The sequence below is a fragment of the Calidris pugnax genome, unplaced genomic scaffold, assembly GCF_001431845.1.
Source record: "Calidris pugnax isolate Ruff unplaced genomic scaffold, ASM143184v1 scaffold125, whole genome shotgun sequence".
NCBI classification, from domain to species: Eukaryota; Metazoa; Chordata; class Aves; order Charadriiformes; family Scolopacidae; genus Calidris; species Calidris pugnax.
In genome coordinates this window covers 637,181-656,376 of record NW_015090906.1, presented here as the reverse complement: position 1 = coordinate 656,376, position 19,196 = coordinate 637,181, and the positions used below count along the sequence as shown (strand labels likewise).

General features: G+C 50.8%; 1 protein-coding gene across 8 annotated transcripts in view; it reads right to left on the bottom strand.

The window, feature by feature from the left end:
* Window positions 1–363: 363 nt before the first annotated feature.
* The window catches only part of FRMD4A (FERM domain containing 4A), a 410,059-nt gene continuing 391,226 nt past the window's right edge, over window positions 364–19,196 (bottom strand). For 7 of the 8 annotated variants that reach the window (XM_014949098.1, XM_014949099.1, XM_014949100.1 and 4 more), the window contains 8 exons: window positions 17,140–17,262; window positions 13,732–13,960; window positions 12,459–12,515; window positions 11,757–11,994; window positions 11,163–11,327; window positions 8,504–9,363; window positions 5,369–5,465; window positions 364–1,491 (listed from right to left, as the gene is read on the bottom strand). In XM_014949098.1, coding sequence (XP_014804584.1) covers window positions 1,389–1,491; window positions 5,369–5,465; window positions 8,504–9,363; window positions 11,163–11,327; window positions 11,757–11,994; window positions 12,459–12,515; window positions 13,732–13,960; window positions 17,140–17,262 — 1,872 coding nt within the window. In that variant the 3' untranslated portion in view covers window positions 364–1,388. Of the gene's footprint in view, window positions 1,492–3,505; window positions 3,578–5,368; window positions 5,466–8,503; window positions 9,364–11,162; window positions 11,328–11,756; window positions 11,995–12,458; window positions 12,516–13,731; window positions 13,961–17,139; window positions 17,263–19,196 lie in introns of all 8 variants that reach the window. The other variant, XM_014949101.1, reaches the window with a different exon arrangement.

The following is a 19,196-nucleotide window of genomic DNA, read 5'->3' as shown; positions in this document are numbered from 1 at the left end:
CCTTTCTCCGGCGGCTCTTGTTCTCCTCCAACACCTCTTTTCCTCCCTTCTCTTTTTTGTGGTGGCTTCTGGCACTGGGAATATTCCTTTTTTTGCCCGCTCTGCTGGTTGTTCAGCCCCGGCGGGGGGAGCCTTTCTGTCCCGACAGACCGGTTCTCCCACCCCGAGCCCTTTGCTACACTGCTGCTGCTGAGGGAGGGGAGAGGAGAGGGACCAGATATGTTGGTGCAGCTTCACCCTGTCAATTAGATTGCCATGTGCTTTCCCTTTGATTCCACCTTTAACGCTTTGTGCAGGGATAGGTTAGAATTTATTGGCTGTAGCTCTTTGTAGAAAGGTGGTTTGTTTTGTTGTTTGGTTGGGTTTTTTTTTTGGCAATTTTTGATCTTCGTCAGAATATTTAAAAAAGAAAAACCCGCCATGAAACCAGCATAATGCCAACCTCTCTGTACTGGCGTGCAGCCCGTGCCAGCCACAGGTGCTGGGAGTAGCAGTTTTTTGCCTCTGCGTTAAGATAATGCCTTTGTAAACCTGGTTTGTCCAGTTCAACAGTAGTTTGTAGATGCTGAGATACCAGCCCAGACCTCTTGGGCACATGGGGTTGTTTTACTGGCGCACAGGTGGGCTGGAAGTGGAGGAGGAGAAGCTGTTTTAGAGGAGAGGGGGGGTCGTGTCTGCCACTGAGTTACGTGAGAGGGATGTTCCTGTGGCTAGAACTCGCTGAGCAAACTGGCGTGGCGACCTTTGGCAGCGCGGAGCCGACGGGGGGATTTTACTCGTTTGTAACAGATGCCCTTTCTTTCAGGACTGGGGTATCCATTTCTCAGCCCCTGTCCCATTTTACCCCCCTCCCTTTTTAAACGAGTGCTCTGTTGGCATCAGGTGGCCGGTCGTGGAAAGCTGACTGCTGTTACGTGCCGCAGAAAACAGTAAGATCTTAAATCTTAAGATCTTAAACAGTAAGATCTCATGTTGAAGGGCGTTGAAGGGCTTCCATCGGTTCAAAGGAAAATCAATTATGAAATTGCTGACTGATAATTACGCTGGCTGCTCATCTGCAACCCCCCACACCATGGGCTGCAGGGGGGGGGATGTGTGCCAGCCTGGCAATGGGATGTGCTGTGGTTGGTCCGTCTGTCCATGGCAGGGGATGTCTTGTGGTTGGTCCGTCTGTCCATCATGGGGGATGTCTTGTGGTTGGTCTGTCTGTCCATCGTGGGGGATGTCTCGGGGCCAGTGCTCTGTAAATGTCGCCTTGAATTTGCATGGTGAGAAAAGTGCTTAGAGTTGAAGCTGGTGCTGGGTGACAGTGCATCTGGGTAAGGCAAATGAGAGGCAGTGAGGTGATCTCAGAATGGCATTGATGTGATTAACTTGAGGTCAGGGGTTCACACTAGAGTCCCAGGCTTGGCTTTTTCCTGCCCATACCACTGGACATCTGCTAATTCTGGATAGAGGGGAGAATCCAGGAAACAGCTATCGTTGTAGTTCCTGCAGGAGAAAGGAAACTTCGTTAGGATAATGAGGGCTCCCGGGAAGTTCAACACAAAACATTCTATTGCGGGTGGGAAGGAAGGCAGGATATCCACAGACCCCACTGCAGGTACCCCCAGAGCTGACGTGTGGGGTGGGATCAGCATGCAAGCCCCTGCCTTGACCCAGCAATCCCATTCTCCCCAGCAACCCGCCTGGGGCGAGGAGGCAGGAGAAAGCTGAGCTCAGGAGCCTCTCGGCGGGCAGGTAACCCTGAATTTTGGATGATGCTGTAAATGGCACCAGGCAGAAGTGCTGTGCCTTCAGCCTGCTGCTGGCGGGGTGTGCTGTAAGAGAGCGAAGCGCTGCTGGGAGGAGAGCTTGTGGCCAACCCAACTGTCCCTGTCCATCCCACCAACACCTAGTACCACACCTGCCTCTGCTTTCTCTACCTGTGGCCTCCTCCCTCCCGGAGCACAGCACTGCCTGGCCCGAAGGGCTCTCTCTTGCTTCCCTGCTCGGTAGTAAGTTGGGAGTAAAGAGATTTTTTTAGTAGGATGCTCTCCAGGGAGCAGGTCTACAGAGCAGCCCTCCCGGCCATGGACTGTAGTAGCTGGCGGGCACATGGAAGGAGGAGGGTGGTGGTGCTTTCCTGTCACACTCCTGCTCCAGGCAGAGGCTCCTGCATCCCCTGGCAATCCCAGAGTTAGGTGGCTTTCCAGGGATGAGCTTGGAAGCGACTGGTGGGAGGGTGCCAGCTCTGATGTGGAAAGGACTGTGTTTTTGTCACAGGTAGGTTAGTCCTCATCTTGTGGCGCTGCTCCTGACAAGCTACTGCTTCTCCTGCTGCCTGGCCTGTCGTTTGCTTGCGCAGAGCAGACGAGAATGTTTATGGAAATTTTTCTTTGCTATTTATCTTAAAACTCCCATCAGGGTCAGCTCCCGGCTCAGTCTGCCAAGCTCCTTGCCAGGGGAAAACACTGAGATCAAAATCTTGTTGATATTTTGAAAAGGGACTGCTGTATCTGCAGAGTAATATTCAGGATTGATGTCTCTCCCTCACACTTTGATTTTAGCCAACTTCCAAACTAGAGATTGTTTTGAGGCCAAAAGTGGGAGATGCATTGTCTGTCTGTTTACTGTGGGATCCTCGCTCCCTCCCCCTCCCGCAGGACTCAGCTCCCATCTGATGCAGTTGGGCAGTTCCTGCTTCCTGTGCCCTGTTTTCCACCAGGTTTCCCTGGGACCGGTGTCTGGGAGGAACCTGAGCAAGGGCATCACCCTCTGCATGTTAAAGAGCCTTTTGTTTCCCTGGCTCTCTCTGCTGGAGTATGGAGGTTTAAGGGTTATCTCCAGAAAGCTGGGCTTGAAATACTTGACAGATGCCAGCTGTGAATGGTTGTAGATTCAAATGAGAGTGTCAGACACCACGGCAGCTTAATTAAAATAGAAATACTCGGAGGGTTTTTTTTGTTCCTGCCACCCTTCCCCCTCTGTCTTCCCACAGGAATGGGGCCAGGATTGCTCCTCGCTCCATCAAACCTGGCTGCTGCCCAGAGCTGCTGCTCCTCAGCCCTAGGGAAGGGGCAGAAGGGGTGCCCGGTGCTGCCAGCAGCTCAGCCCGGCTGCCCCACAAGCTCCAATTAACCCAACTTCGTCTCCCCACCATGCTGCTCCCAGACTCTCCCCCCAGCACTTTGCCCACGCTGCTCTGACATGTCCCCAGCCCCAAATTTGTCACTGCTGCCCGCTCTCCCTGCCCATTCAACCTCTGTGCCCGCTGGACACGGAGCGGGCTGGCCCAAAGTCCTCTTTCACAGGGCAAACTCGCTGAAAAAGGCAGAGAGAGGGCTTCGAGATGCTTTCAAATTGTCCTTCCAGGAGCTTGGAAGGGAGCCTTGTGGCCAAAACAAACGGGCCCCCCCAATGAAAAGGGCTGGTCCTCGGGGGCAGCGGGAGGCCAGTTTGTTCACCCTGTGTTCATGGAGTGTAAGGCAGAAGGATGAAAGAACAAAAGGTTCCCTTACTATACCTCTAGTCATCAGTACTTTGGTGGGTTGGAGACTGAGACTCATCCATAGTGGGTGAGTTGTCTGTTGCTTCTCTGAACAAAGGAGAGCAAAAAAAGGAGGAGAGAGGAGAGAGGAAATGTTAAAGAAAAGAAGTGACACGGACATTGTTACGAGCTTATTAATCCAGCGGGGAAACGAGTTGATGAATCATCTTTAGAAAAAAAGTTAGTGACACAAAAACAAACACGTTGGGGAGAACTGTCAATCCTTTGAGCGGTGCTGGGAGGGCACAGTGAGGAGTTTTGTTGTGCATCGAATGGCAAACTTGATCTGCTCCTACTGCATTTACACACACGCCTCAGGCCTTACGCTCAGGCATGAAACAAGTGCTGCTTTATCTCCAATTCTTTTTGCACTGGTTGTTGGTGAAGGGCCGAAGCTATAAATCTGGATAACTTGACTTTCCACCAGCTGGTGAAATTCAGCTTGATGCAATTTTTTTTTTTTTTTGCTGTGAGAGACAGGAGGCGGGAGTTTTCTTGAATGGAAAAATAAGAAAAGTTGGGGTTTTCCAAACCGATTTCTCAGCTGGCTGCTCACCAGTTTTGCTTCTGGTCATCGTGGAGATATTTAGAGGAATTTAGGATGGGGATGGAGACTGCGACTAAGATTTGAGTGTAAACGTGTAAACTCAACCCCTTAATAGTGGAAATTTCAGCGTGCAGCAAAGACAGCTGCCATTTTGCCGATTTTTTTGTGAAATGGGACCGGGAAAATTCTCCTGTTGTAAAGCTGGAAGCACACGCAAAGACCATGTGAGGCCTGATGTCAAATCTGTGAATTTAAAATCCAAAGCAGGCCTAAGGGGGTTGTGGTTATGGTTCTCCCCATCTCCCTTTTAACGTGCAGTCACGAGCAGCACTGGAGTAAAAGCAGAGGTCACGCTTGGCCATTAGGTGACCAGGGAAATTAAAGAGCATGAGATTTTCCGGTGGCTGCACAGTGAAATGTTTGCAAAGTTACTGGTCCCATTTCCAACTCGGGATCGTACCTGTTTTCCTACTCTAGGCCCTACAGTATTTTGAGGACTGTAGTCTGATCTAGCTGATCTCACCAAAATCAATTTAGATGCAAAAATCTGGGATGTGCTGAGTTAGACGGGATCTGGAAATGATCTTTATCTCATGTGGCAGGACAGAATTACAGGAGATCGCTAGAGAATGCTCCTGGGAGCTTGCAAAAGGCTTTTTGTTTACTCCTTAAATTCCCTGCTTCACAAAGAGGTGCCAAAGAACCCAATTACTATATTTACATGAGTAATGGCTACCTGTGTGTAGTGACTCACTCACGCTTTGGTGAAGCACGTTAAGTTAGTGGTAGCTGAAAAAAGATGCACTGAATAGTCATGAAGACACATTGCTAGGGAAAACCTAGCAGAAAAATGTGGTTGCTGCACACACAAATATGGTAGACACCTAACCTTGCTTTTACAACAAAGGTCTCCTTGGTCTGGACTGTCAGCACGATGGTGGCTAGAAAAAAAAAGGTGAGCTATTTCGACATATGAAAAATTGGAGGAAGGAGACTGTCCGAGCAGGAAGAACCTGCCAGGCTGCTTCTCCTGTGGATCCAGCACTGCTCACAGCAGCGCTGCTGGGTGCAGATGGCACTGCCATGTCCTGGTCAACCTAAAACCAGGGCTCCACCGCTACGAGAGCACGGGTGGGAGGCTGGAAACGCTCTGTGTTGGTGTCAGGCCATGGAGAACCTGGAAAACGTTCCCCACACCCATGCTCTCCCTTTGCTTGTGTGTGTGTGGGGAGGTTTTTCCTCACCAGCAGAGAGCGAGATGAACTCTCCAACTGGTCTCCACGGCCACTCACCCAGTCTGCCATGTGAGAATGTGGTGGGGGCTGCCCGGCGGCGTGGCTGCTAGTTCGCTCGACGGCGTTGAACTCCTCTGGCTGTGAGGTAAGGCAGCTGAAAAACAACCAGAGGGTGGAGAAAAATTAACTGGGGAGCTGAGGACGCAAAGGTCAGGGTGGGTGAGAAGCATCAGCCGGTCAGACCAGCAGAAACGTGTCCCGCTGTGAGTAAACACGGCCTGGGAGTCAGGCCTCGTCCTGTTCCTGGATGGCTGTGCCCCAACGTGGCATGGGAGCAGCCAACCTGCTGCTGACGCTGCTGCATCGTGGGCCAGATCCATTCTCAGCTCTGCAGGGATGCTTTGTCCCAGCCCGGCCTCCAGTGGGATATAACCACCTGGATTCTCCTGAGCCTGCCTGGGAAACACCACACCTCGCCCATCACCAAAACTCATCGGTTTTGCTGCGTATCTCCACGGGCCCAGGTCATCATCAGGCTCAGCCTCCTGCTTCCAGGGATGATGGGAGATGCTCGGTGTCCCTGGCAGCAGCAAGAGTCTGGCCAAGTACACTGCTTCAGGTGCAAAGAAGGAAGAAAACTGAAGATTTCAAAAGCTAAAACTACTTTTCACTGTGCATCTGCAATAAATTGAAGTTGGGCTTTGCTGACCCTACTGCTGTGGGACCAGGGGAAGGCTTATCTTACCAATGGAGACAGAAGGAAGCTGAACGATAAACCTACCATGGGCCGTGGTTCCTGGGGGAGTTTCCCCGGTGAGGATCTAGCTAAGCAATCTGCCCGGCTGATCTTTCCTCCTCAAGTCCATACAGTGTTGACCCTCTAAATTTAACATATGCCTAGGAGTATGATCCTCTTTGAAAGGCAGCGTGAAGTCCAACAGACCTATCAGCTAGGGCTAATCAGCTAAAACGATGGATGTTTCTACCTGGCATCCCCTTCTGTGCTGTTAAAATTCTTTAGCTGCTGCCAAATGACACTTGAAGAGAAAACCCAATTTTAAGCTGCTCCTCGGAGCCGTCAGCCCCCGAGGTCAGTATCCTCCCACCCCTGTAACTGGGAGCTGACTTTCAACACAAACCCAATCTAGGCTGCCAACTGGTCACGACAAGCTGTGACTGCTGAGTGCACGTACCCCTGTGCTGCCCAGGTACCACATTTAGATGGAAAGACCTAGCTGGGTGGGGGAACGGGCTGACTGACAGCACTTTTGATGTGTTCTCTCCCCAACCCCACCATCTTCCTTTCTGGAGTACCTAACTGAACTGGTACAATTTCCAAACCTAAGCAAGGAAAAACTTTCCAGTGCTCGAGCATTTTGTGCTGCTGGCTGGAATAGAAATGGCAATTCATCAAAGGAGAGAAGACAAATTTTTCATATGGAGACACAGGATGGTTCCAGCAGTTACTTGATTGTGTCTTGGTCCACATCTGGGCCTCCTATAAATCAGCCTCTTCTCGGGCAGCTGTTAGTGGCCCACAAGGTGTTAAACTCTCTCTCTGACTCCATGCTGGCCTCAGCAGCGAGTCCAAAGCCCCACTGGTGTCGCCAGCTGTTAGTGGCCCACAAGGTGTTAAACTGTCTCTCTGACTCCACGCTGGCGTCAGCAGCAAGTCCAAAGCCCCACATGGACCAGACATGATGTTGGGATGCCAGAAGGCCAACATCCTGCACGGGTGGACAATGCACTGGTCTGCTCGGGGGTGGCCTGTGGAGAGCAAGGCTGGAGTAATGGTGTCTCCCATGCCAAGGCTGAGGTACATGGAAGGGTGAGGATGGGCACGGTGCAAACTCTGATTAACCAGCAATTCTGTCCACGCGGGGCTGGATTCAGGTTTTTAGCAAGTCCTTGATCTATCCAAACTGGCTGGGCCAGTGGTGACTGATGGCCAGTAAATATTTAACCTTGGACTGTTTCATAACACGTAGTGGCCTCCTCAGTTTAATGAATTTGACTGTTTTCTTACCATTTAATATTAACAGCACAGAGCAGCGCAAAGCTCCGTACATGACAAAGAGGCATGATACTGCACAAGCTTTAAGCGCTCTGAGTTTCAGGGTACTATTATCAGCACAGCTACTGGAGCTGCATGGGAAAACCAAGTCTCTGCAGCGCACAAAGATGTCATCGCTCAAACATTTTCACGGGGGGTGGAGGGGCTGGGATGCTCCCCATCTAACCTTTCTCATGCTTTTGGTGTTTCACCAAGGACACATTCTCATCGTCTGTGCTGAGCCCTGGCTTGCTTCATCGCTCCCCTCGCTGTGATTACTAAGAGTGACCCCTCCCATGGTTTCTCCATGTTCAGTCCCCAGTGCCACCATCCAAACCCCTGCTGCGCCCTGAGGAAAGACTTTGGCAACAACAGGACTTTGGTCCCTCCCTGTCTTTCGAGCCCATCATTGCAAAGGGATGATTTCCATGGAAAATTCTCAGCTCATGAGTGTCTTGGACAAGGCTTGCCCCACAGCGTTACGCCTACGGGCTTGGTGAGCAGCATGTGAAGGCCAGATAACGCGCTACGGTCTGGCATTGCTCTCCAGCTGGGGACGTGATGCCTGGCACAATTACAGAATCACAGAATCTTCTAGGTTGGAAGGGACCTTAAAGATCATCTTGTCCAACCATCAACCTAACTGACAAAAATAGACACCCACACAACAAACAAGGAGCATCATCACTAAACCATACCTCCCAGCACTACATCAACCTGTCTTTTGAACACCTCCAGGGATGGTGCCTCAACCACCTCCCTGGGCAGCCCATTCCAATGTCTGATAACCCTTTCAGTGAAAAAATTTTTCCTAATATCCAGCCTGAACCTCCCCTGGCGCAACTTGAGGCCATTTCCTCTTGTCCTGTCGCCTGTGACTTGAGAAAAGAGACTGACCCCATCTCTCTACACCCTCCTTTCAGGGAGTTGTAGAGAGCAATAATGTCTCCCCTCAGCCTCCTCTTCTCCAGGCTGAATAACCCCAGCTCCCTCAGCCTCTCCTCATAAGACTTATTCTCCAGACCCCTCACCGTCTTTGTCGCCCTTCTCTGGACCCGCTCCAGCACCTCAATGTCTTTCCGGGCTGCGTGAAGCCCCCCTGTCCCTCCCACCCCCCTGTGCCCGGACCCTGCTCTCACCTGATGTTGCTTTACACATCTGAGGCATTCTCGTGACCCGGCTGTGCGCCACAAAGGTGCTTTGTGAAGATGTGCTGTACTGGGAGCTGCTGTCCGAGGAAGTGGAGCTCGTGTGCGAGAGGCGGCTGTGCTCCTTGTGGGAGGCCGTGGACCGCTGGTACCAGAGCCGCAGCTCGTCCGACACCGCAGTCCTACCCGAGCCTTTCTCGTGGCCCTCCCTGCCCAGAGACGGAGTCCTTATGATTTGGGAGCGGGAGGGGGTGAGCCTGACGGAGTCCACTTCATCCCCGTGCCAGTTCTCCTTAAACATCCCCCCCGCCGTGTAGGAGTTGGAGGTTTTGAATTGTGCTTTCACGCTGTAGTGTCCCTCCTGGTCGTTCTCCAGGCTCCTCACCACCACGGGTGTGGAGCTGCCCTCGATGTACAGGGGGTACTCTTTGATCCTGTACTGGGAGGAGGGCTGGCTCTGGCTGTGCAGGTAGACGCGGTGGTGTCCCGTCCCGTTCCTGGCAGCCAGGTTGGGCATGCTCCCTGAATTGGAAGAGACCAGGTTGCCTGCCGATTTGTGCCTCTGCCTCTGCCGCTCTCTGGCTTTCGACGGGGAGTCCTCTGCTAGGGTGGAGTAGTTGGGGTTCATCTGAGCGGGGTAGTAGTGCTCAGAGCTGGAATGGCTGGTGCAGGAAGAGCAGTCGTCCATGGGGTCAGAGCCGTTACTGCTACGAGTCCTTGGGGTGTAGAAATCGGGGCTCCCCGTCTCATTTTCTGAGCCCAGGAGCTTGCCCTGCGACTCCAAACTGGAGCTCCGGTGTCTAAAGTGCTGAGCTAAGCTGTGCAGTCTGGTTGGGCTGATGTCTACTGACCTGCAGGTACCAGGGAAAAAAACCATCGAAGCTCATAAGTCAAGAGGACAAAGCACCCTCCATCCCCTTCTGCACTCAAGGCCAGCTTCCCAGGCAAGGGACTATTAGGGCACTGGAAACCTGGACCCCTTCAGCCCCTTCTGGCTGCAAAGCAACCTGCTTCCCTGCTGCAGTGTTTGGGGCAGTTAGGTCCTATTCCTGTTCCTCTCCTCTCCTTGGTGGTGCCATTCAGACTGCAGCACCACCTAGGACATAAACCCTTGCCCAGCCCAATTCCCCTGTGGCTTGCCACCCTGGGAAAGAGCCAGTTTTGATGTGCAAAACCCGGGGACCTCAAGCCTTGGCTTTGCTGGTGTAGCCCCATGACAGAGCTGTTTGGATCAGCACCATCCCTGTGCTACCAGGTTCACCTCGCTCCAGCTCTGCAAATCCCAAGGCCTTAAGCCTCAAAGGTGGTGGGATTCTCTTGCAAGTGGCCCATGAATGCCCTGCACAGGTACCACCCATCTGGTGTGAGGCAGACAGACAGACTGCCCATACTTATCCCAGAATGCAGTGATTTGTCCACTGGCCTTTGAGAAAGTCACCCCTGTGAAGCAGGTAGGTTTTCCCAGGGCCCAGCTGTAGGTAGCACGTGTAAGACTCTCAGTGGGTGACAGCCCTTTGGGCAGCCACCCTGAATCACAAGTTTACAAGGCTCAATTCACAGCCAAGTCTGGGTGGTCTCTATTCTGTTTGGAGAGCTTCAGCCATCCGTTCAAGGAGCCGGAACACCCTGCCATGAGCCACACACCCGCATGATGAATGGCCAAGGCCAGGGCGTGCAGCTCATGAATGAGCCACAGGCCAAGAAATGGTTGTTCCAAACACCCAAATGGTCCCTACACGGTCAAGGCCACTTCTCAAGCCCTGTGCCAGGCTCGTTTCTCACGCAGCTTGGCTCCAGCGTTAACAGATTTTGCACTCTCCAAAGGTACTCCCAGCCAAAACTTAACCCAGGGCCTTAACGCCTCGTATTGTCTCTGCCCAAGTTGGAAGTGTTGGCTTGACTCTTGATTTATGCCAAGATAAATGATGTTAGTGCCACCCCTGAGGGCAGGATACCTAACAGCACACAGCCTGGCACTGCTCGGCTTCCCGCAGCCTCCGTGGAGTTTGCCACGAGAGCAACATAGCAACTAAACAGAACAGTTTGTAGAAATCCTGCTGAAAATTGGCATCAAATTGGGCCACGCACAGCAAATCACCTCCCTTACACACTTCAGCTTTTTCCTCTGTCAACCCTGGGCTTATTCCACTGCCACCTGGATCCTGGGATGGATTGCTTTACACGGGCTCTCTCTCCAAGTAAGATTATACACAGTGCACACATTTTATCTGTGAGAGAGAATTAACACTACCCGATATCTTGTATCAGACAGGAAACAACGTGTTCCTTCCAGCTGGATCCATGGAGGAATTTAATGCAGAATTTAGCAATGGCACCACATCCCTTTAAAAAGTGGCACGGGGTTTGTAGCGCCTAGAAACAGTCCCTGAGATGAAAGGTCCTAGCAGAAGAAAAGCTTGATTACTTTAAGGGAGAGATAAGGAGCAGGATCGTGTTTAACTGAAGGGATCTCAGGATCTCAGTTCAGGAGACATTCCCTACTGGCAACAGTACACGAGCCTCTGATGGGAACAGGACTGGTTTGTGATCTTTCCTGAACTGGGAATTAATTCATACCCCAGGGGAAGGATAAGGCAAGGAATATTTATTTCAGGGTAAGCACGGTGAGAGCGGAGCTGGGAAGACTTACCGCGTGGAGTGGACGTAGTGCGGACTGCGTACCCGTAGATCCGGCGTGGACGGCATGCTGGACTGGGAATTCCAGTGGGGAAGGCTCCGGATGGGGCTGTTCTGCAGAGAGTTGCTCCCTCCCGCCTCGGCACAGCTCCCCGTGCTGGGGAACCGCTTGTGACTGCTGCAGAACAAACACCCTGCTTCAGTTCCTGGGCAGGAATTTGGGGAAGGGGCTCCCAAGCCTCTTTCCAGATCTCAGGCACGTGCCTGTGATCTTGTGGGGATGAGTGGGAGTTGGGTCAGCTGCTGCTCTGAGCTGCATCCCAGAGCTTGCACTTCTACAGTAGCCAGAGGTCAAGGCCAAGGCCTATCAAAAGCCCCAAAATGATCCACCATCCTTTCTTTCTAAATGTTTTTTTTAGAATAAAATTGAGATACCAAGCAGCAACCATATAGCTACAGCCTATTTTTATGACATGCTTATTGGCCAAAACACCTAAAAGTCTCCTTTTAGGAAGGGATGGCTTTGGAAATTTTGAAAGGGCTCGCACCCGTCCCTCCAGAAAGCAGAGGATATCTCTGTGATGGAGCTTTGAGATAGCTGACTCACCTGGAATGACTGTGTGAGGAGCGTTTCTTGACCTTCTCGTAGGGTTCATCCAAGGATGACTCGCTCCACATCTTGGGTTTGATGGGGGACTTGTCATAGTCATTGCGGTGGTAATGCATCTGGCGGAGACCTTCCAGCGACTGCGGAGGAGGAGGCCTGTTGTGCAAGGGTGGCCGGGGAGGGAGTCCTTTGTGTGGGGACTGGAGAGGGGATATTGTGCTGGTGACCTGAGAATCCTCTGTGAAGAGAAGAAGGGAGAGAAGCGATGGCTGTGTGATACTTCCAACGGCAGCACAACCCCGGGGGACACCGTCACGCCTCCAGAGCCTGTTTCCTCACCCTGCTTCCCCTGGTTGTGTCAGGGAGCAACCTGAAGACCTGACTTTCAGAAGTCATTTTGGGAGGGAACAGGCAGCAAGAGTGTGCCATGCAGTAGAACAACTGAAACCTTAAGAGCAAATAAGTGGCAGTCTGGGACTGTCTTTTGAAAGAATTCAGAGCAGTAACCACAGCAATACTCACTGGTCCAGGTCTGGTGTCTGACTCCAAGGTGGAGTTGGGGGAAAGCAAGCGCTTTTGGTAGAGGGATGTTTGAGTGGATTATTACACAGAACAGTTCCTCTATTCTGAGCGTCAATCAGGAGCTCACACATCCCTCCCTGCTTCCCTCCTGCCCTCTAGAACACACAGCAGCCAACATACCATCCTCGAGAACAAGGGCATCTGAGAGGGAGCTGTCTTCACTGGCAATGTTTCCTTCTGAGGGGAAGAAAATACAGAGAGGGTCAGCTGGTCTGAGAATGGCAGCGACTGAGTGCTGAACTGTGACCTTTGTCCACTGAGTCTTAGCCTTAAGCAGTCACCCACACCTTCCTCCTCTCACAGCTGAGAGGCAAGATTCCTATAAACAACTGACTCAGCCCCGCTCGCAGTGTGGGAGGGCAGAGCTGCAGGCCAGGCCTCGCTGCCTTTCAAGGATCTGCTAACTCTTTTCAATTAATGGGGATTAAGAGTGAGTCACAGCGGAGGGAGAGCTGAGATCCCCAGAGGATGCAAAATGGCACAGTGCCATTAGTGAGATTTATATCTCGGGTCTTAAAGACTCTGGGTTTGATCTCTGCCTTCTTAAAACGATCACCCTGTTGCTAACTAAAGGCACACACCAGTTCAGGGAAAGGCTTTCAGAGCATCCTCTGTAGCAGCAAGAAGCTCTCACGTCCTCAGCGGGCACAGGTCTGAGCTGCCTCCCCCACCCCGTGTCCTCACGGCCCTCTGTCATCCCTGACTGCGGTGCGACTTGGTACCCAGGTCACAAATACAGCAGCTCTAATCTCAGTTCCTGCTACAAAGGCACAGAGAAAAGCTCTGCGAGTCAAAGGGAAAGGGCAAAATCAGCAAGGGAGAAAGAACCATGGCAGAAAGTTAATGGATTTCATGAAAAACCAATCAACAACCCAGTAAACCATAAAGTGCTCTGAGAATTACATTGTAAAAAAAAAAGAATGAAAAAAAGCACTCAAAAAAAAAAAAAAAAAGAAGGAAAAAAAGCATTGGAACACAGCAATGACACCGCTACCACTCTGATTTTACAGATGCCTTTCAGCAAGAGAGTTCACCCCAATCTGCTAACATTAATTACATTTGTACAGCACCACTCCGGAGGAGACTTAACAGAGCGATTCTATAGGGGAACAAAGGAGTCAGAGTCTGCTTTCCTGACACACGTATCACCTACAGCGTGACACTGCTGCTTGTGCTGTGAACCAGCACACCCCTAACGCAGGGCACGCAGCCCGGACACCCCTCTGACAGCACACTGCTGTGGGAGAGGACAGCCTGACCAACAGCGCCCGTGGAGTCCTCCAGAAAGGGGAGGGAAGAGGAAGGAGGGAAAATCCGTGCCTCAATCCGCGGGTTCAAGGCAAAAATTTTTGCTCCTTGGCCTCCAGAGCCCCTCCGCTGAGCCCCCACTCACCATCGATGATCAGGGAGGCTCTCTGGGTTGGCTTCTTCCCAGATTTAATGCGATACTCATTGATGGCGTTCTCGATCTCCTGCAGTTTCTTCAGCGCGTTCAGGTAGGATGTCTTCCTCTGTTTCTTCAGCTTTTTGCTGACGTTCGGGTCGCTGGCCAGGCGCCGGGCAGCCTCTGTGATCTGGGACTGAATGGCAAACTCCCTCTCCAGGCGCTCCAGCTCTGCCTCCTGGGAAAAGGCAAGCAGATTCTGGCTACCACCAAACTCTCCAGGCCCAGTTATGGGGAAGCTCCCCCTGAACTTGGCCAGTGGCCTTCAACCAAGGCTCTCCATCAGCCAAGCACCCACAATCATGCTGGTCTCCTCATCTCAGGGCCTCCCTGAGCACATCCATCTCAGCTTCATCTGCTCACATGAGTGCCCGGTGGTGGTGGAAGGGACCCATACAAGGAAGATGTGTGCTCCAGCCCTAACCCTGCTGTGCTGTTTTGGCCTTTCATGCAGCTCAATATGGCCTAGTTCAACGGTGCTCTACTGCTGACACGTTCATCCTTTTACACCCATCCATGGGTAACACCTGCCTCCCACCTGCTCCTTCTCCCTGGCTCCTCTCTCCATATTTGAACCCCATTTGATATCAGTGCTATGTATAGATGCAAAGCTACAGCTTTGACCTTCTTGACATGTTTGCTTGGCACCCACCAAACCCTCTGGGGTAAAACCACCAAAGATGGGTTAATTTCTCCCTGGTGTATGGCTGGTGTATTTAGGGGAGAGTATGAGCTGAAGTAATTATGTAAAACCACCAAAGATGGGTTAATTTCTCCCTGGTGTATGGCTGTCAAAATTCAGGGGAGAGTATGAGCTGAAGTAATTATAGGCCACTGCAACTGATTACACCAGAAAATTTTCTCCTCGAGTTACAAGGCGGGGGGGGTGATTTCAGAGCAAGGGGTGTGTAACAGCAAGCTGTGTGCCAAAAAGGACCAGCGTCTCCAACAATAGTCCTTGCAGAGTCTCAGCAGAGTTTTTAACTGCAACCAGGTGTACCCTGGAAGCTACCTACTGATTTTTAGTTATCCTCTAAAGTCAAGCGATTTAGGCCAATTTACGCCACCGCAGAAGCTGATACAGAGCTTCCTGGTCTGCACCAGGACCCCAAGCTGTGAGCTTCAAAGGTACTTGCTAATCTGCAACGGATCTGGCTACCTTCCCCAGCTTGATGGAGGTTTTGGTGTTAGCCTGCTCGAAAAGGGAACCCAGTACATTGCAAATTAGGGAAAAAAACGCCAAGCTTTTTTACTTCCAGTGAATGGTGGGAGTTCAGACCGCAAGCACTGACAGCCACATATTCATGGAGATCCCCATTACGCAAATTCAAATTCTTTCTCTTGGTTTAGCAGCGGTGTGTGCTGCAAGAGTGAATGCTGTGGGAATTAATCAGACTGAAGTTTTTATTCTGGGCTTCCGACTTAAAAAAAATCCTTCTGCTGTCAGTGGTGAATCAGCATTGCCTAAAATCTATAATTATAATTTCCCTCACTTTACTGAAGACTGAACCCACCCCCCCCTTAACAGATCACTTTTTGCTTTGAAGAGTTTATAAGCTCTATCAGTGCCAAACTTACTAAAAGTGAATTTGACACCATGGAGTTTTAAGGCCTGGAACCTGGTTCACTATCTTCTGGCAAAGTCCTTCCCAGCACCAGGAATTACGGACCAGGGAGCGGCGATTACCAAAATATACAATAGGACTAAAAAAAATACCATAGTCTTGCTCTGACAAAGCTCTTACTAAAGGTACAGAGTTTGATGTGAGCTGTCAATTCAGACCTTCACAGGTTCAGTTCTAAATCATTCAGTATATCTCAGAAAAAAACATATTCATTTTCCTTCTGCCCATAATTGCCTATTTTCTTCCAGTGAGGCCACTATAAATAAAGCCTCAGAAAATGAGGGCTATCATCTGCCTTCAGATGGAAGTGCCTTGCTCCAGGTCCTTGTCACAGTTGGTAATATCAGTCATAGATTTGCGTGACTGAGGGAGTATTTCACCTTTTGTTTTCAATTGAGTTTCTAGTGTTTGCACTTGCTGAAAAGCGCATGAAAATCATCGCTGGCCTCTCTAAATGCTCTCCAACTGGCAGCCCAATAAACACAGCTCAACATCATTCTTTGAGAGCAGAAATTTATGGTTTTCAACACAGACTTAAAGTCTGACAGATGTAAAGGGAGGTAGAGAAAAGCTGAGTCAGCGTGTTTGGATTGCTGATGCCAAAAGGCAGAGCGCCTGCAACGGGGAGGAGCTGCTTTACCTTCACGTTCTCCCCACCTCACCCTGCCACTGAAGTATGGAGATTCCTCACCCGCTGGCTCCAAAAGCTGCCTTGTAGCAGTAAGACCTGGGGAAGCTGGAGATCAGGTTATAACTGAGCAGCCAACAGACTGCAGGGGTTTTAGGAGTAACTCAGCTAAGCCGTGCTTCCCTTTGAAAAGCTTAATTAAATGTGCTAGTTCATGAATATTTGACTTCGGTGGAATTCCTCTCCCAGGCTCCATTGAGAACAGAACTAAAGAGCTCCAGCTGTTTATTTTTTCAGCAGGAGGAAAATGCCAACAAAACGACAAACAGTTAATTCCCTGGCTGAACCAAGCCTTAAAACCGCACAGTCGCACCAGCTTCAGTCTCTCCTCTTACAAAAATTAAAAGGAAACTCAAGAACTGGAATATACACAAGTGTCTTGAGACAAATGCGTCTCTGCAGACAATAGCTTTTCTGTGAATCCGGTCCCGCCTTACAGCTGCTGCAGGCCTGTTTTCACAGCCACGGTTCAGGGCACTGACCCAGCACATTGTGGGAGCAAGGGGAGAGAACAAACACTCCTTGGCAAACTTAGGAAAACATAATTCCAGCTCCCCATAGGTAGGGACGAAGGCTCTTTTGTTTAAGGACTGGGGAGCAAAATGCTTTCATCTTGCTATCGCAGGGCTAAGAGGGATAATTGTGATGCTTTTCTCCCCGTTAGGGGCGATGTGAATTGGGACTGCTACTGAAGCAGAAAGCAAGTGGCTGTTTGCAACAGCAACACAGGGCAGCAGCAGGGCCCAGGTGGCTCCTGATGTGCTCCCTGCTCACACAAGGCACTGCATTTGCTCCAGTCCGCTCTTTCCGTTCCCTCTAGCAAAGCCAGGGCTGAACCCTGAGGGTTTAGCCTTTGAGTCTGAACTAAGGGCACCAACTCTCTGGCTGCTTCCTGGTTCTGATGGATATTAAAAAAAAGGCATTGTGGCTAACTACATTAATTTAAAGCAAAAATGACTGTAGGACTGATGGCTCCTATGTGACACACACTGGAAGTCTTAGAGACCAGAGGTGGGGACACGGGGCTGGAAGGCAGAGCCTCACCTCTCCCTTGGGCAGGATTTTCTGCTCATCCAGTTTAAAGGCAGTTCCTATTCTTCTCCTTACAATAGGCGGCTCCTCCCCGGGATCTAGGGGGTATTCTCGTGGCAGCTTTCCTGTGAGCTCCTGTAAGCAGAAAAATGCTGTTAGTGATCTGGGAAATCCTACAGCAGAGCAAAGCACAACACCCCTCTTGAACTGTGACCGTCAAATAACAGGCTTTCATTAACACCATATCCAGTTCAGCCAGCTGATAAACACAGGAGAGCACCCAGCCCTGCAAAAAAAACCTGTCCCAGGACCTGACGCTGAGGGTGGGGAACTTTTCTTTATCCCGTGCACATGAATACAGATTTTTGTGGCCTGCCCAGGGTAGGTCTGTAGGTGGTGCCCATCCCTTGGGCGTCGGGGCCTGAGGCTGAACAGACTGCAGCACACGTGCTTTCATCTCTGCTGCAGGGTGAGCAGGAAAGAAGAGGTTGTATCTGCTGAGCTGCTTCTGAGAGGGGGGTTTGAGCAGATCCTTTATGCAGGATGCAGGTCTGCTGAGTCAGAAAGCCCCAGTGGCAACAGCCGTGCAGGTTATGACCCGCACAGAAAAACATTCCCACCTGATTCATGATGTGTCTGAGAGGAATGCAGTGAATATGGTCACTAAAAGCAGTGCCTGGTACCTCATTACCTGTCTGATAACAGTTCATGTATCAGAACCCCTTCCAAACCCCACTGAAGTCACGGGCAACTTCGCAGCAATATTAGATGAGGCTCTGTCAGACTAATGGGGTTATTTGCAAGGATTTGTTCAAAATCTGCAGCAAACCCCACAGAACCGAGGAATATCTGGAACACAGGAAGCAGCGAGCGCCACTGCTGATGCTAATGCTGTGGGTTTTTTCCCCTGGACTACACAATACAGCCACACATATCTGAACTGAAGGCATTCAAATGCCTACAGAAAAAGGCAGGAGCCTCACTAGGAGCACAGCCCGACTCCTTGTACTCAGAAGTCTCCCCACGAAGGACAAAAGGCTTTTGTGTTCTTTAGCATCAGCCTTGAGAGGATCCAGCTGGCAGAGTAACCTAAATCATCTGAATCCCACAGAACAGCAGCTGACCTTAATGCGAGCGCGCAGCTCAGGCCCCCGTCTGCCCCGGCCTCTCCCCGGCTCCCTAATGGGGTTTTTCTTTCTGCTCTTTTCAGGTCACCAGAAAACACAAGGAACCTGGCCTTTTCAAATCTTTCCTTTTCAGCAGTTCCCAGCAAAGTGGGTTTGCAGCACAGCTCTGTGCTGATGTGCACAACCCCCTTTTGCCAGAGGCACTGCTGGAACCTCTCACGAGTCCCATTCCCCTTCTCTGAGGCACTGCTGGAACCTCTCACGAGTCCCACTCCCCTTCTCTGTATGATGTGGCTCTAAGCACTGCACGAAGACACAGATTCCTGTTATCCTTTCCTGAGGGAAACAAGGATATTTTCTTTATAACCCCTAACTTAATATGAAGCAGGGTGGTGGGGAAAGAGTTAATGCCTTCCTGGAACCTCTCACGAGTCCCACTCCCCTTCTCTGTATGATGTGGCTCTAAGCACTGCACGAAGACACAGATTCCTGTTATCCTTTCCTGAGGGAAACAAGGATATTTTCTTTATAACCCCTAACTTAATATGAAGCAGGGTGGTGGGGAAAGAGTTAATTTTACAGAAGTGTAAAATGCCCAAGATTGGAGCAGAACAAAATGAATGTGGGCTACCATGCTACCTCCATGAGATGAGAAGTATTCACAGGCACGGTCCTGAAACGTAATCTAAATTACTAAGTAACTGGAGTAGTGATGGCCTGAAGAAACCTGATGCCACTGTTATGAATGGCTCTGGCCATGCTTATTTGATTATGCCCCCATTTTTAACCCCTTTTTATCTCCTGCTTTGCCTTCTCCCTCTGTTTTGGCCATTCCCATGCCAAAGCAGAAAGGATGAAGGGCAGCCTGGGAGGAAATACTTCCAACTGCAGGCTGCTGATGGATGAGCTGTAAGGTTGCAAGACGGGGTCAGGTTCCAAGTG